The sequence below is a fragment of the Crinia signifera genome, chromosome 7, assembly GCF_055691185.1.
Source record: "Crinia signifera chromosome 7, ASM5569118v1, whole genome shotgun sequence".
Taxonomy (NCBI): domain Eukaryota; kingdom Metazoa; phylum Chordata; class Amphibia; order Anura; family Myobatrachidae; genus Crinia; species Crinia signifera.
In genome coordinates this window covers 190,638,783-190,652,059 of record NC_139223.1, presented here as the reverse complement: position 1 = coordinate 190,652,059, position 13,277 = coordinate 190,638,783, and the positions used below count along the sequence as shown (strand labels likewise).

General features: G+C 48.3%; 1 protein-coding gene across 1 annotated transcript in view; it reads left to right on the top strand.

The window, feature by feature from the left end:
* Window positions 1–424: 424 nt before the first annotated feature.
* The window catches only part of MTX2 (metaxin 2), a 72,495-nt gene continuing 59,642 nt past the window's right edge, over window positions 425–13,277 (top strand). Inside the window, exon 1 of the mRNA XM_083154727.1 lies at window positions 425–662. Coding sequence (XP_083010853.1) covers window positions 623–662 — 40 coding nt within the window. The 5' untranslated portion in view covers window positions 425–622. The remainder of the gene's footprint in view (window positions 663–13,277) is intronic.

Here is a 13,277-nt window from a genome sequence, read left to right as displayed (position 1 = left end):
TGAGGGCTGAGGCAGCTTTAGCAGAGCAGGGAGGGAGACAGCGCCTTTTCAGCATGGCGCCTCCCTGCTTTGCAGGAGCTGCTGAGTGGGTAGCGCCGGCCCTGCTCTCAGCCCCGGGGGATAGCATCGCATGGCATCGCACCTCCCGCAAAATCGCCGTACGTAGCAAAACTGGGCCCCGTGATAATACACAAGTACCAAAATAAGTACTAAAATAAGCATCTGCTACAACACTTGGAGGATGACATAGCCAGGTCACGGTGCTGTAGTATACAGTACATGTCTCCCCAGCAGCTGAGCCAGCTTCAGTTCACAGTCTAGTTTAGTTTGATTTGCCCAATACAAAGATGGCGCCTGCGCATCTCTCCTTCTAGCCAGGTCTATGTCACGTGACAGGTACTGCCGCCCCCGCTGCGCCTGGACTATCAGAGCGGCTCATCAATTCGAGCTTCAACGTGCTTTTTTTTTTCTTTCTAAATAAGCTTTATTGGGATAACGCGGACACGCCAACCTAACGCGTTCCCGTTACCAGGGACACCGGCGGAACGGAAGTAGCTGATAGACTTCCTGATGTTGTGACCTTAACCTTGCATGTGCGCAGCGGAGGGTCCCCTGCCCGGCCATGTCTCTGGTTACCGACGCCTTTGTGTCGCAGATAGCAGGTAACGGTACGGAGAAGGCGTGTGTCATGTGCCGGTGCATAGAGGGGTCTCGGGGTATCTAGCACAGCGACGCCCACGTCGCAGGTAACCTGTGTACTGCCAGCTGGGGCTGATGGGAGGCACTACTGGTCTCAGCATGTGCAGGGACCTCACAGCAGCTGGGGAGGCAGGGAGTTCATGTGGCACATGCGCATGCTCTATACAGCAGCAGGGGAGGCAAAGGGTGCATGTGGCACACAGGAGGCAGGCAAAGGGGACTAAGTAAAAACCGGACCCGGATAAGACACCGGAACGCCGGACCAGACATCAAACTCTGCATTCCGGAGCTTATAGTGTCTGGTCCGAGGGGTGTCCCATGCGGGGGGTGTCTTGTCCGGGGGGATGCCTGTGATTGCTCACACCAGGGACATGGGGAAGGGAAGATTACAGCCTCCCCGTGTGGTCTGGACCGTTCCAGTTTTTATTACACCCCCGGACCATGCGGTGAGGCTGTATTCTCCCCCCTCTCCTCTCCCAGGTGACAGGTGCGAGAGCAGCCTCATCAGATGGAGCACCCCCGGACAGGACACCCCCGGACCGGATACTACATGCTCCGGAAAGCAGAGTTTGATGTCCAGTCCGGCATTCCGGTGTCTTATCCGATTCCGGATTTTACCCATACCCCAGGCAAAGTGCCACTTCCAGCAGTTGGGGAGGCATACAGCAGCAGGCAAGGCAGAGGGTGCATGTTGCATATAGAAGGCAGGGGCATACTGCATTCAGCAGCAGTGGTGGCAGGGGGTACATGCCTCACACGGGGGACTGGCTCATGCTGCATCTAGCAGCAGTGGAGGCAGAGGGCACATGTTGCACATGAGAGGCAGGTGCATGCTGTGTATGGCAGCTGGGGAGGCAGATGGTGCATGTTGCACACAGGAGGCAGGTGCTTGCTGCATCCAGCAGCTGGGGAGGCAGAGGGTGCATGTTGCACATGGCAGGCAGTTGCATGCTGCGTACGACAGCTGGGGAGGCAGAGGGTGCATGCTGCGTCCAGCAGCTGGGGAAGCAGAGGGTGCATGTGGCACCCAGGAGGCAGGTACATGCTCTAGGTAGCAGCAGGGGAAGCAGAGGGTGCATGTTGCACATGGGAGGCATTTGCATGCTGTGTACGACAGCTGGGGAGGCAGATGGTGCATGTTGCACACAGGAGGCAGGTGCTTGCTGCGTCCAGCAGCTGGGGAGGCAGAGGGTACATGTTGCACATGGGAGGCAGGTACATGCTGTGTATGACAGCTGGAGAGGCAGAGGGTGCATGCTGCGTCCAGCAGCTGGGGAAGCAGAGGGTGCATTTGGCACACAGGAGGCAGACGCGTGCTGCATCCAGCAGCTGGGGACGCAGAGGGTGCATGTTGCACATGGGAGGCATTTGCATGCTGTGTACGACAGCTGGGGAGGCAGATGGTGCATGTTGCACACAGGAGGCAGGTGCTTGCTGCGTCCAGCAGCTGGGGAGGCAGAGGGTACATGCTGTGTATGACAGCTGGAGAGGCAGAGGGTGCATGCTGCATCCAGCAGCATGGGAAGCAGAGGGTGCATGTGGCACACAGGAGGCAGGCGCATGCTGCGTACTGCAGCTGGGGAGGCAGAAGGTGCATGTTGCACACAGGAGGCAGGGGCATGCTGCAGCTGGCTCAGGCACACCTGTTTCCAATGAGTTTAGCTAGCATATTTGCTTCATGGTCCTTCTGTGGGATTTATTTGAGATCTCCTGCATTATGCTAATAGTACATATCCACAAATCAGACACTTCAGTGTGTGTGTGTGTGTGTATGTATGTGTGTATATATATATATATATATATATATATATATATATATATATATATATATATATATATATATATATATATATATATATATATATATATATATATATATATATATATATAATCTCTCCTGAAAATGTATGGCTATGTCCCTAAAGGTCATGCAAAACACTGATAAGACCATCTGGATGATTCTTTTTTTATGTAAATGTTTTTTATACTACATAGCAGTGGTTCTCAACCGCAGTATTCAAGGACCCCCAACACTGCACGTTTTCCAGGTCTCCACACAGAATCACAGGTGAAATAATTAGCTCCACCTGTGATCTTTTAAAATGTCAGTGAATGAGTGCACCTGCCAGGTGACCTGGATTGTGCACTGTTGGGGGGTCCTTGAGGACCGAGTTTGAGAACTACTGCTCTATAGTACAGAGGATTCCAAATGCAGTCTTTAAGGTAACCCAAAAGTCCAGGTTTAGGGATATCCCTTCTTGTGCACATATGGTATAATCAAACTATCTCAGGGACTAATGAAGTCGCCTGTGCCTTCAGCATAGATATTCTTAAGGTGCGTACACACAGGGGCGATTTTGTGCAAAATCGCGGGAAATATGGTCGCTGAGCGACCATATTGCCCGCAATGGGAGTGTGCACCGGCGATATATCGCCGGGTGCGCGCTCCCGTTTTTGCCCCTGTGGTGATCGCTGGTCGCAGGAACATGCTCCTGCGACCAACTGATTACCACTGCCGGGCTCCCCCCGGCAGTTTCTTTTTCATCAGCGACCATCTCTGGTCGCTGATGTAAAGTAGAAACTGAGCAATATATTGCTAAGCCATATATGTCTGAGCAATATATCTCCCCCGTGTGTACACAGCATTAGCCTGGGCTGTTGGGGTGCTTTATAGACCAAACTTGGGAACCACTGCTATAGCGTGTAAAGCTTGACCTACATTAAAACAACCTTATGGGGATATCTTCATTACATGTTAAAATATCTGATGTAAAACAAAGTGTTAATTATTGGGACACGTTTGATGGGATCACATCAGACTGGGCTTTCCCTGACATGGTCACAACTGATGTCATTATCTTTCAGCAGCTGCCACTCTCGGAGGAATCTCCTGGCCCCTCTGCTTCTTGGTTCCTTTACCCCCTAGTGCCTACAGTGCTGCCACTCACTACTGATCGGCTGGTACCCCACGGCTGCAGTGATTGGGCTATTTCACACGCTCCAGCTCCTGCCGGGCGGCAAAACCCCGAACGGCCAAAAGCCGTAGCACACAGTAGTTAATAATGGACACGATTGTGTCCAGACGGCCATCCCCACCATTGAAAACTTCTGAGTGCGGCACGGCTTCTTGGCCGTGCGGGGTTTCGCCGGAGTGTGTGAAATAGCCCATTAGCAGCTGCTGGTGGAAACCTAAAAGAGCAACCATCACCTTCCCTCTGTATGCAAGAAGAAGCACCCACTGGTAAATGTTCTAGATTGGGATGTTATGGTCATCGGTGGACTGTTAGAAATGGGGCACTGATCACTGTGTGTGTGCCCTGCAGCAATGACATTGCACGGTCCCATGCATTGCTATTGCCCTCAGGGAAAGCCGCTAGATCGCGGGGCTTTTGCCACAAAAAAAAAAAAAAAAATAGGCAAAGCCCCACTCGGCACATTCGCTCAGCACACAGCGTCGCTGGGTGTACTGCAGTCATGCTTAAGCCCATCGCTAGGGTTACCACCTAGTCCCTTTAATTCCGGACACATATTAATTACACAGGTTCTGTGGCTGGCTGACTTCAAGACTCCACTTCACCTGATTTTAAACTGCCACAGAACCTGTGTAATTAACATGTGTCCGGAATTAAAGGGACTAGGTGGTAACCCTACCCATCGCTCAGCAAGAAAGCCGGATGGCCACTTCTGTATGCCTCTTTATACTGACTATCAATGTTTAATTTTAAGGTTAAAAAGATTTAAAAGTTTTTAAAAAAAGTTTTTTTTCTTCAATAAAATCATGTTGCATATGTTTTAAATAAATGTTCTTAACTTAATTCAATCATATAATCTGACAATTCCTGAGCTGTTTTTGCAAACATATTAACCAGTAAAGTGGTTAAAGGAGTATAAAAAACAATCACTCAAATAGCGCTGCACAAATCAATATACGCCAGTCACCAACTCGCACACATCACAAACCAAAGCAGATTGTGATCATACTTGTGCTCAAGATTGTCCCAACAAGCAAACATCCTGCTCATACATTGGTGGCTTCTCAGTCCTCCAATGATGTTGACCAACGTTGTATATATGAAAGAAAAAGAATAGATCTTAAAAGTACAATACGCTAATTCAGATGTACGATTAGACACGTCTCCGTAATGTGCCAATTGGTGGTTTAGTCCCATCTGGGTATAGACTACCCCACAATCCACTCTAGGGCACACACCTGTGAACAGATAATTATATGGTGTGAGGAAGGTTACATGTATGTAAAAAAAAAAAGCAACCTGAACCCTGGAACTGCCACTTAGTCCACACTCAGGAACACCACTACTTTTTATAAACACAAATATAAAAATGGTCCACTCATATATGTTACATGTATGCTTAATGCATCAGATTATTAACAGGTATATTAAAGTTTATTTGGGATGCGCTCCTCATCCTAGCGGCCAGGATGCTGGTGTTCACTATACCTAGGCCATCACCTCCCCGACTGCTATTAGACCAGAACCACAATCTTGAGTGCACGTATGATCATAATATGTTTTCTTAAATGATTGTTTATGTGGCGACTGTCCCATTAAGTACTTTGATCTCTTTTACCTTCTTTAAACTGGCCTAGATGAGGGAGTGTGAATAGGAGATGCGATATCTTGACTGTAGGTTCTTCCCGTTTACCCTAGCAGTGCCACACATCCCCTAGGGTTCCAAGAAGCAGACAGACCCATAATGTTCTAAGTGCTAATGTAGGTTGAATTATAACCTCCTTGTTTTTTTTTTCCGGTTCCTATTTGTAATGATCTTTTTGCAATGCATTTGCAACATTCACACATCCTAATAACCACAGGAATTACATAACAACAAACATATAAAGTGGCCATGAGTACTGGGATGTGGAGGAACTAACAAAAATATCTGTAACCCTGACTTCTCTGTGACTCTCTTGCCAGAGAAGATACTTGGGGGTAAACTTAATACGGTTAGCGATTTTAGAAGGCAGATTTTAGCCTTTAGGATAGTGGTTCCCAAACTTTTTTTCTATCTCCTGTACTCCTTGATTAGGTTTTTCATTTATAGGTAGCCCCCCTCAATTTAAAATATCCCCAGTACTTACAAGTGGAGTGGGAGTGAGCGGTGAGTGTACTTATATTAAAGATTAGCGTGTGGTCAGGAAACGTGTCCGTCTGTGTCTGGCCACTTGCTGTCTACGGGGTTCCCGATAAAACCTGTGGGATTAATGTGGCTGCTTCCACCACACACGTCACCATGGGGCAGATGAACGTTGATGTCTGAGGGCAGCATGGGTAGCTCCCAGTGGATTTCTGGTCAGGCAAAAGCACGAGGAGGTGATGATATTGCTGCAGACAGATTCAGTGGCGTAACTAGATGGGTGCCGGATGCGTTCCCGACAGTCGGGATCCCGACAGTCATTTACCCTACGTCGGGATCCCAACTGTCAAAACGCAGACAGCCAGGTGCCTGACGGCCTCCCGCTATTTTCCCTCGTGGGGGTCCACGACCCCCATAGAGGGAGAATAGAATAGGTGGCTCGCAGCGTGGCGAGCACAGCGAGCCCGCAAGGGGCTTTTTTGCGCTCGTCATGCTGTCTGAGTCCGGGCAGTCAGGATCCCGACAACAGGCTATGACTGTCAGGATCCCGACTGTCGGAACCCCATACCACACCCTAACTAGATACACGTGGGCCCCATAGCAAAAGTTTATAAGGGCTCCTATTTATCACCTAATGCTCAAAAATCTGTACAGCACATGATACCTTGACAGGCAAAGTGGGCCCCTCTCAGCTCTGGGCTCCATAGCAGCTGCACCCCCTGCACCCATGGTAGTTACGCCCTTGCCCGAAGTGATGCAACATGGCTTATCTCCACAGCAATGGGAGACTTCTGCCATCGGGAGGCTTCCCCGGGGGGGGGGGGGGGAGCTGCAGAGAATGGAAAAGGTGGAGGCGGAGCCATATGATTGGCTACTTGTTTGAGGGCGTGTCCAGAGCGCTGTCTTAGCCATGCCCCCCCCCCTGATGTGCAATGCCGTTTTTAAGGCTTTGCACTGCGGTGGGCGTGGCTAAAAGGTGCAATTTGCGTCATTTGATCAGCTGAGAGTGTGTGTGGGGTTTACGGCAGCTGGGCAGCTTTCCGGGGGGCAGGGAGGGGGACCCGGTTTCTGGGACCCTCCCGGCCAACCCTGGGATAAATTCATTCCTTGACCTATTACACGGTTCCATATATACACAGCGTCTTCCCCCATGAGAGCGATATTGGTTCTGTAAATATTTAATGTCCGTTGTGTCTTCATGCAAATAGTTAACCTTTTTGGCTTGGTCTCCATGCCCAGAGTAAATTGGGAATCGGCTGAGGAAATTGAGATTTGGAGTAATGAAACAGGGAGCAGCGAATTAGTCCATTAAGTCTGTGCTATGAACGCCATGGCATGTCCAGGCTAGCAAGGCAGCCAATCAAAACAATTCTAATTGCGTTCTTTCTGGCTGCACAGTTTCATAATTTTAATGAGATATGGGTTTCTGGAGCCATTGAGTTTTCTACCATGCATTCCGCTTCCCTGCTATTGATATTTTGCAGGAGCCCGTGCAGTAGTTAATCATTTCGGAGAGATTTCTCACAGTATTACACATGGCAAAATAGAAATTTATTCTCAAGAAATAAAATTTCCACCTCTGAAATTGACATTCTGCTCTGCTGTTACAATTCCCATAAAGGGCTCCCAGAGAAACATTTTATACCACCGATCAGCAATATTGGATGCCCCTTATAGCTGAGGAACTTGTAGACCTCAAACAGCAATAATTATCTTTGGAAAGTTGCTCCTCTCTCTTATAAGACACTGTGGGCCAGAAGCGGAGAGCGATAAACAGCCACCCAATCAGCTCCTACACATTGTGAATGTCATGTGACCAGTGACATCACTACTCTTCCAATGAGTTTATATTTTTAAGGAGCACCTGTAACCCAGAGTCGCCTACCATCCTGCATTTTGCAGGAGACTCCCTGAAATAGCAGCAATCTCCCTAATTTCACATAGCCCACATTACACTTACATTTTGTTGGAAAAAAGGAATATATACAAAAGGACAGATACATTTACATTGAATCATCAGCACCATATTCCAGCACTTCACCAAGTATAGTATCTCTTACCAGGGCCGAAACTAGGGTTTCCGGCGCCCGGGGCAAGGCAGTCTTTTGGTGCCCCCCCCCCCCCCTAGTGATGCTGCTGCGCGCCGGAGGCGCGCCGAAATTTTCGGGGGGGTGTGGCCTAATTTGGGGGCGTGGCCTATAATCGCTGCTCTCCCGCGAGGCCACACCCCCATTTTGCCGCTATACAATGACAATGCTGGCAATACGGGCACAATGCTGGCAATACGGGCACAATGCTGGCAATGCAATGACAATGCTGGCAATACGGGCACAATGCTGCCAATACAGGGACAATGCTGCCAATACAGGGACAATGCTGCCAATACGGGGACAATGCTGCCAATACGGGGACAATGCTGCCAATACGGGCACAATGCTGGCAATGCAATGACAATGCTGGCAATGCAATGACAATGCTGGCAATACGGGCACAATGCTGGCAATACAGGGACAATGCTGGCAATACAGGGACAATGCTGCCAATACGGGGACAATGCTGCCAATACGGGCACAATGCTGCCAATACGGGCACAATGCTGCCAATACGGGCACAATGCTGGCAATACGGGGACAATGCTGGCAATACGGGGACAATGCTGGCAATACGGGGACAATGCTGGCAATACGGGGACAATGCTGGCAATACAATGACAATGCTGGCAATACAATGACAATGCTGGCAATACGGGCACAATGCTGGCAATACGGGCACAATGCTGGCAATACGGGGACAATGCTGGCAATACGGGCACAATGCTGGCAATACGGGGACAATGCTGGCAATACAATGACAATGCTGGCAATACAATGACAATGCTGGCAATACGGGCACAATGCTGGCAATACAATGACAATGCTGGCAATACAATGACAATGCTGGCAATACAATGACAATGCTGGCAATACGGGCACAATGCTGGCAATACGGGCACAATGCTGGCAATACGGGCACAATGCTGGCAATTCAGGGACAATGCTGCCAATACAGGGACAATGAAGACACATTCTGCTCACCTGGACTCTCTCCAGGGACAGCCCTTGCTCGACAGCCCCTGCTCAGGTGTGGGGTGCGGCGTCAGGCAGCTCCTTCAGTCACTTAGCGGGTGGGAGGGCAGGCAGGCAGCTCCTTCACTTAGTGGGAGGAAGGGCGGGCAGCTCCTTCACTTAGCGGGTGGGAGGACGGGCAGGAGGGTGGCCGGGAAGCTCCTTCACTCGGCGGGCGGGCGGACGGGCTTGGCGCGCGCGGCGTCTCCGTCTCCACATGATCACGCTGGCCGCGTCATCAGCCCCCGCCCCCGTGAGGCGCCGCGATAGGACGCTCGCTCGTCAGGGGAAGGAGACGTCATGTCTCACTTCCCCTGGCAATGGCATATTTACACAAATACTGTGAGGTCCGGAGCGGTCCGCCAGTTGCCGGTCCCTGCGCTACAGCGTCCCCGGACCTCACAGCGCCCCTCACCTCCAGCGCCCGGTGCGCGTGACCCCCCAGCCCCCCCCTAGTTACGGCCCTGCTCTTACTAACTGCTCTGGGGATCATCTACATTTGAATATAAGACTTAAGCTGTGTACACACAGCGGAGATATATTGCTCAGTGTCTCCAGTTAGTCAGCGACCAGATATGGTCGCTAATGAACAGGAGACTCTGCCGGGGGAAGAGGCAGGGAAACAGCTAAGCTCCTGCGACCAGCGACTATCATGGGCTGCACACGGGAGCGCGCACCTGGCGATTTATCGCCGACAGCACAAACTAATCACTGGCAATATGGTGGCTCAGCGACCATATTGCCAGCGATATGTGCTGAAATCACCCCGTGTGTACACAGCTTTAAAGGCAGGTAGGCAATGTAACAAAGCAATGAAGAAGGCAAGTCAGATGCTTGGTTGCATAGGGAGAGGTATCAGCAGTAGGAAGAAAGAAGGGTACTTGTGGAGTATCACGGCTCCCATCGTATGGCATCGTATGCCATATGTAGTGGCATACGATGCGATACGATGTTTTACCGATTTTTGACCATTTTTGCTCAAAAATCGTATGCCATCACATGGCATCGTATGCTATATGTAGTGGCATACGATGCGATACGATGTTTTACCGATTTTTGCTCAAAAATCGTATGCCATCGCATGGCATCGTATGCCATATGTAGTGGCATACGATGGCATACGATGCGATACGATGTTTTACCGATTTTTGAGCAATTTAGCTAAAAAATCGTATGCGATTGCATTGGATGCCATACGATGGCATCGTATGCGATGCGATGGCATCCGATTTTGCATTGAAATGCATCAGAATGCATTGAAATGTGTATTAAACTTGTGAAATGCCCCCAAATGCCATTTTTCATAGTGCACCACCCCCACTATCAACGTCAACCCGAAGCGTGGCGATCCCGCGAGGGGCGGCGGTACGCGTCCTACGACCTTTTCATACCCCCACTATCCACGTCGGCGTGGAGTTGAGAATAGAATAGTGTGGCGAGCGCAGCGAGCCACCGAGCCCGAAGCGTGTCGAGCGCACGCGGATACCTGTGAAGCCCGCGAAGGGACGCGTATAGCTGTGAAGGTATCCGCGGCCCCTCGAGGGGCTCGCTGCGCTCGCCACGCTTCGGGCTCGGTGGCTCGCTGTGCTCGCCACACTATTCTATTCTCAACTCCAACGTGGATAGTGGGGGTATGAAAAGGTCGTAGGACGCGTACCGCCGCCCCTCGCGGGCTCGCTGCGCTCGCCATGCTTCGGGTTGACGTTGATAGTGGGGGGGTGCACTATGAAAAATGCCATTTGGGGGCATTTTACAAGTTTAATACACATTTCAATGCATTCTGATGCATTTCAATGCAAAATCGGATGCCATCGTATGGCATCCGATGCAATCGCATACGATTTTTGAGCTAAAATGCTCGAAAATCGGTAAAACATCGTATCGCATCGTATGCCACTACATATGGCATACGATGCCATGCGATGGCATACGATTTTTGAGCAAAAATGCGCAAAAATCGGTAAAACATCGTATGCCATCGTATGCCACTACATATGGCATTCGATGGCATACGATTTTTGAGCAAAAATCGGTAAAACATCACATCGTATGCCACATGCGATGCGATGCGATTTTTAGCATACGATCTGCATACGATGCAGGTCGTGGGAGCCGTGATACTCCACAAGTACCGAAAGAAGTAGTAATGCCACTGTATAGGTCATTGGTACAACCTCACCTAGAGTATTGTGTTCAGTTCTGGAGGCCATATCTCCAGAAGGATATAAATACATTAGAGACTTTACAAAGAAGAGCAACAAAAATGGTGCATGGCCTACATCACAAAACGTACCAGGAAAGACTAAAAGATCTTAATATGTATACTTTAGAGCAGAGAAGGGAAAGGGGGGACATGATAGAAACTTTCAAATATATCAAGGGCTTTAACAAGGTACAGGTGGGAAACATTATTCACAGGAAGAGGAGCAGCAGAACACGAGGACATGCACTGACACTAGGGGGAGGAAGATTCAGGGGAAATGTGAGGAAGAATTACTTCACAGAAAGAGTAGTAGATAAGTTGAATAACCCCCCCATCAGAGGTGGTAGACGCAAATACAGTAGAGCAATTTAAACATGCTTGGGATAGGCATATTGATATTCTTACAAAAAAATAAGGATCAAATCTGGTTTGAGGTAACATGTTCAAAAAAGGGGCAGACTAGATGGGCCAAGTGGTTCTTATCTGCCGTCAAAAAAAAATAATTCTAAGTCATTTTACAAGATTCCTCTCAGATGTAGCAGTACACACCCACGCTTCTAGGGGCCACGTTCACAATCTCTGTTCACAATCTCTCCATATATGGAACTAGACACGCCCTTTGGGAGGAGCATGACACGCCCCCTCAATGGGGCACTGTGCAAAATTCTATTACCTTCGATAATCTCCCTGAAACTAGTTTTCAAAAGTAGGCAAGTATGGTGTAACCCTACATCTACTGCACTTTCTGTTGTGTATTCACCTGTATGTGTCCCGGACTTACGAGTTATTCTAACAATTTGTGCATTTATTTATTTCTTGTTCGTCTAGTTCAGGCATGTCCAAACTATGGCCCTCCAGCTGTTGTGAAACTACAAGTCCCATCATGCCTTGCCACAGTTTTGCTATTAGGGAATGCTAAAACAAGTGATGCTGGATTGTGTAGTTTCGTAACTGCTGAAGGGCCACAGTTAGGACATGACTGATCTAGTTACACAATTGCTTTTTTCAGATGTTTATTTTATAAGCCGTCCATTTCTCCTTCTGATTAATTAGGAAAACGTTAAGTAGTAATAGATTTTGCTATAAAATTGCCTGTGCTAGCTCCCCCCCCCCCCCCTCCCAGTTGGCAAGAGAACATTAAATCATCAATATATCTAACAAACATCCTTACTTTGAAACTTCTTTTAAAATTGCTTAAAAGTAATTTTGTTGCTCTTGTAAATCAATTTAATAAGACCAAAAAAAGGCATTGCAAACTGTAAGTTATCAGAAGACGTCTGTTACTTAGGCTGCCGAAGTACATAATGAATTTTCTATCTGTTAAATATCCAGGAACATGTATATTACTATCAATGTGATAAATTGTCTCGGCCTTGGGAAAACAAATATTATCCTTAGGGGCTTTTCATCCCTCACACAGCAGCTCTGTATTTCTGTCTGGTGTTAGGAAACCTTGACAGATCTGCAAATTATTGAAACCACAAAACATCTCGTCTTAGGCTAAACTGTACTGAGACAGTGGGCCGTCGTTCCTATCCACCTTGCATTTGTCGGCTGCCAGTATCCTAATGTTTCTGTCCATTGATTTTGGTATCGCTTATACAAATGAGCTGGCCCTTCATGGAGGTGGGAGAGACCGGCAGGATTCATACAATTACCACGTTGGGTAATACTTCCCTTATTGATAAAGACTAATGGAATAGACTTTTAATATCGGTTTGATTCATATGTGTGTTATATGCACTACTAACACTTTATATAAACTACATATATACAGTAGGGATGTATCAAATGTTGTAGGTATTTAGAGATGTATAATTAAAGTTGCTGTGGATTTCTTATACATAGTTTCCACTGCTGCTAAACCCCAGGTTATTGCTGTTTTATAAGACACAACTCTGCATGATTTCAAGGTGACCTCAGGAATAATTAGTACCAACCATAGATTTATTGTGTTAGTCAATTAACACTCCTGTGCTTCTGCTAGATCTCTAAAGCACACACACACACACACACACACACACACACACACTGTGGGGGGTTATACTGGTTCCCTTGCAAAAGGCAAATTCCTTCTCAAATGGACAAAACCATGTGCACTGCAGGTGGGGCAGATGTAACTTGTGCAGAGAGAATTAGATTGGGCCTGTGTTTGGGGGTTTAAGAAATTATTC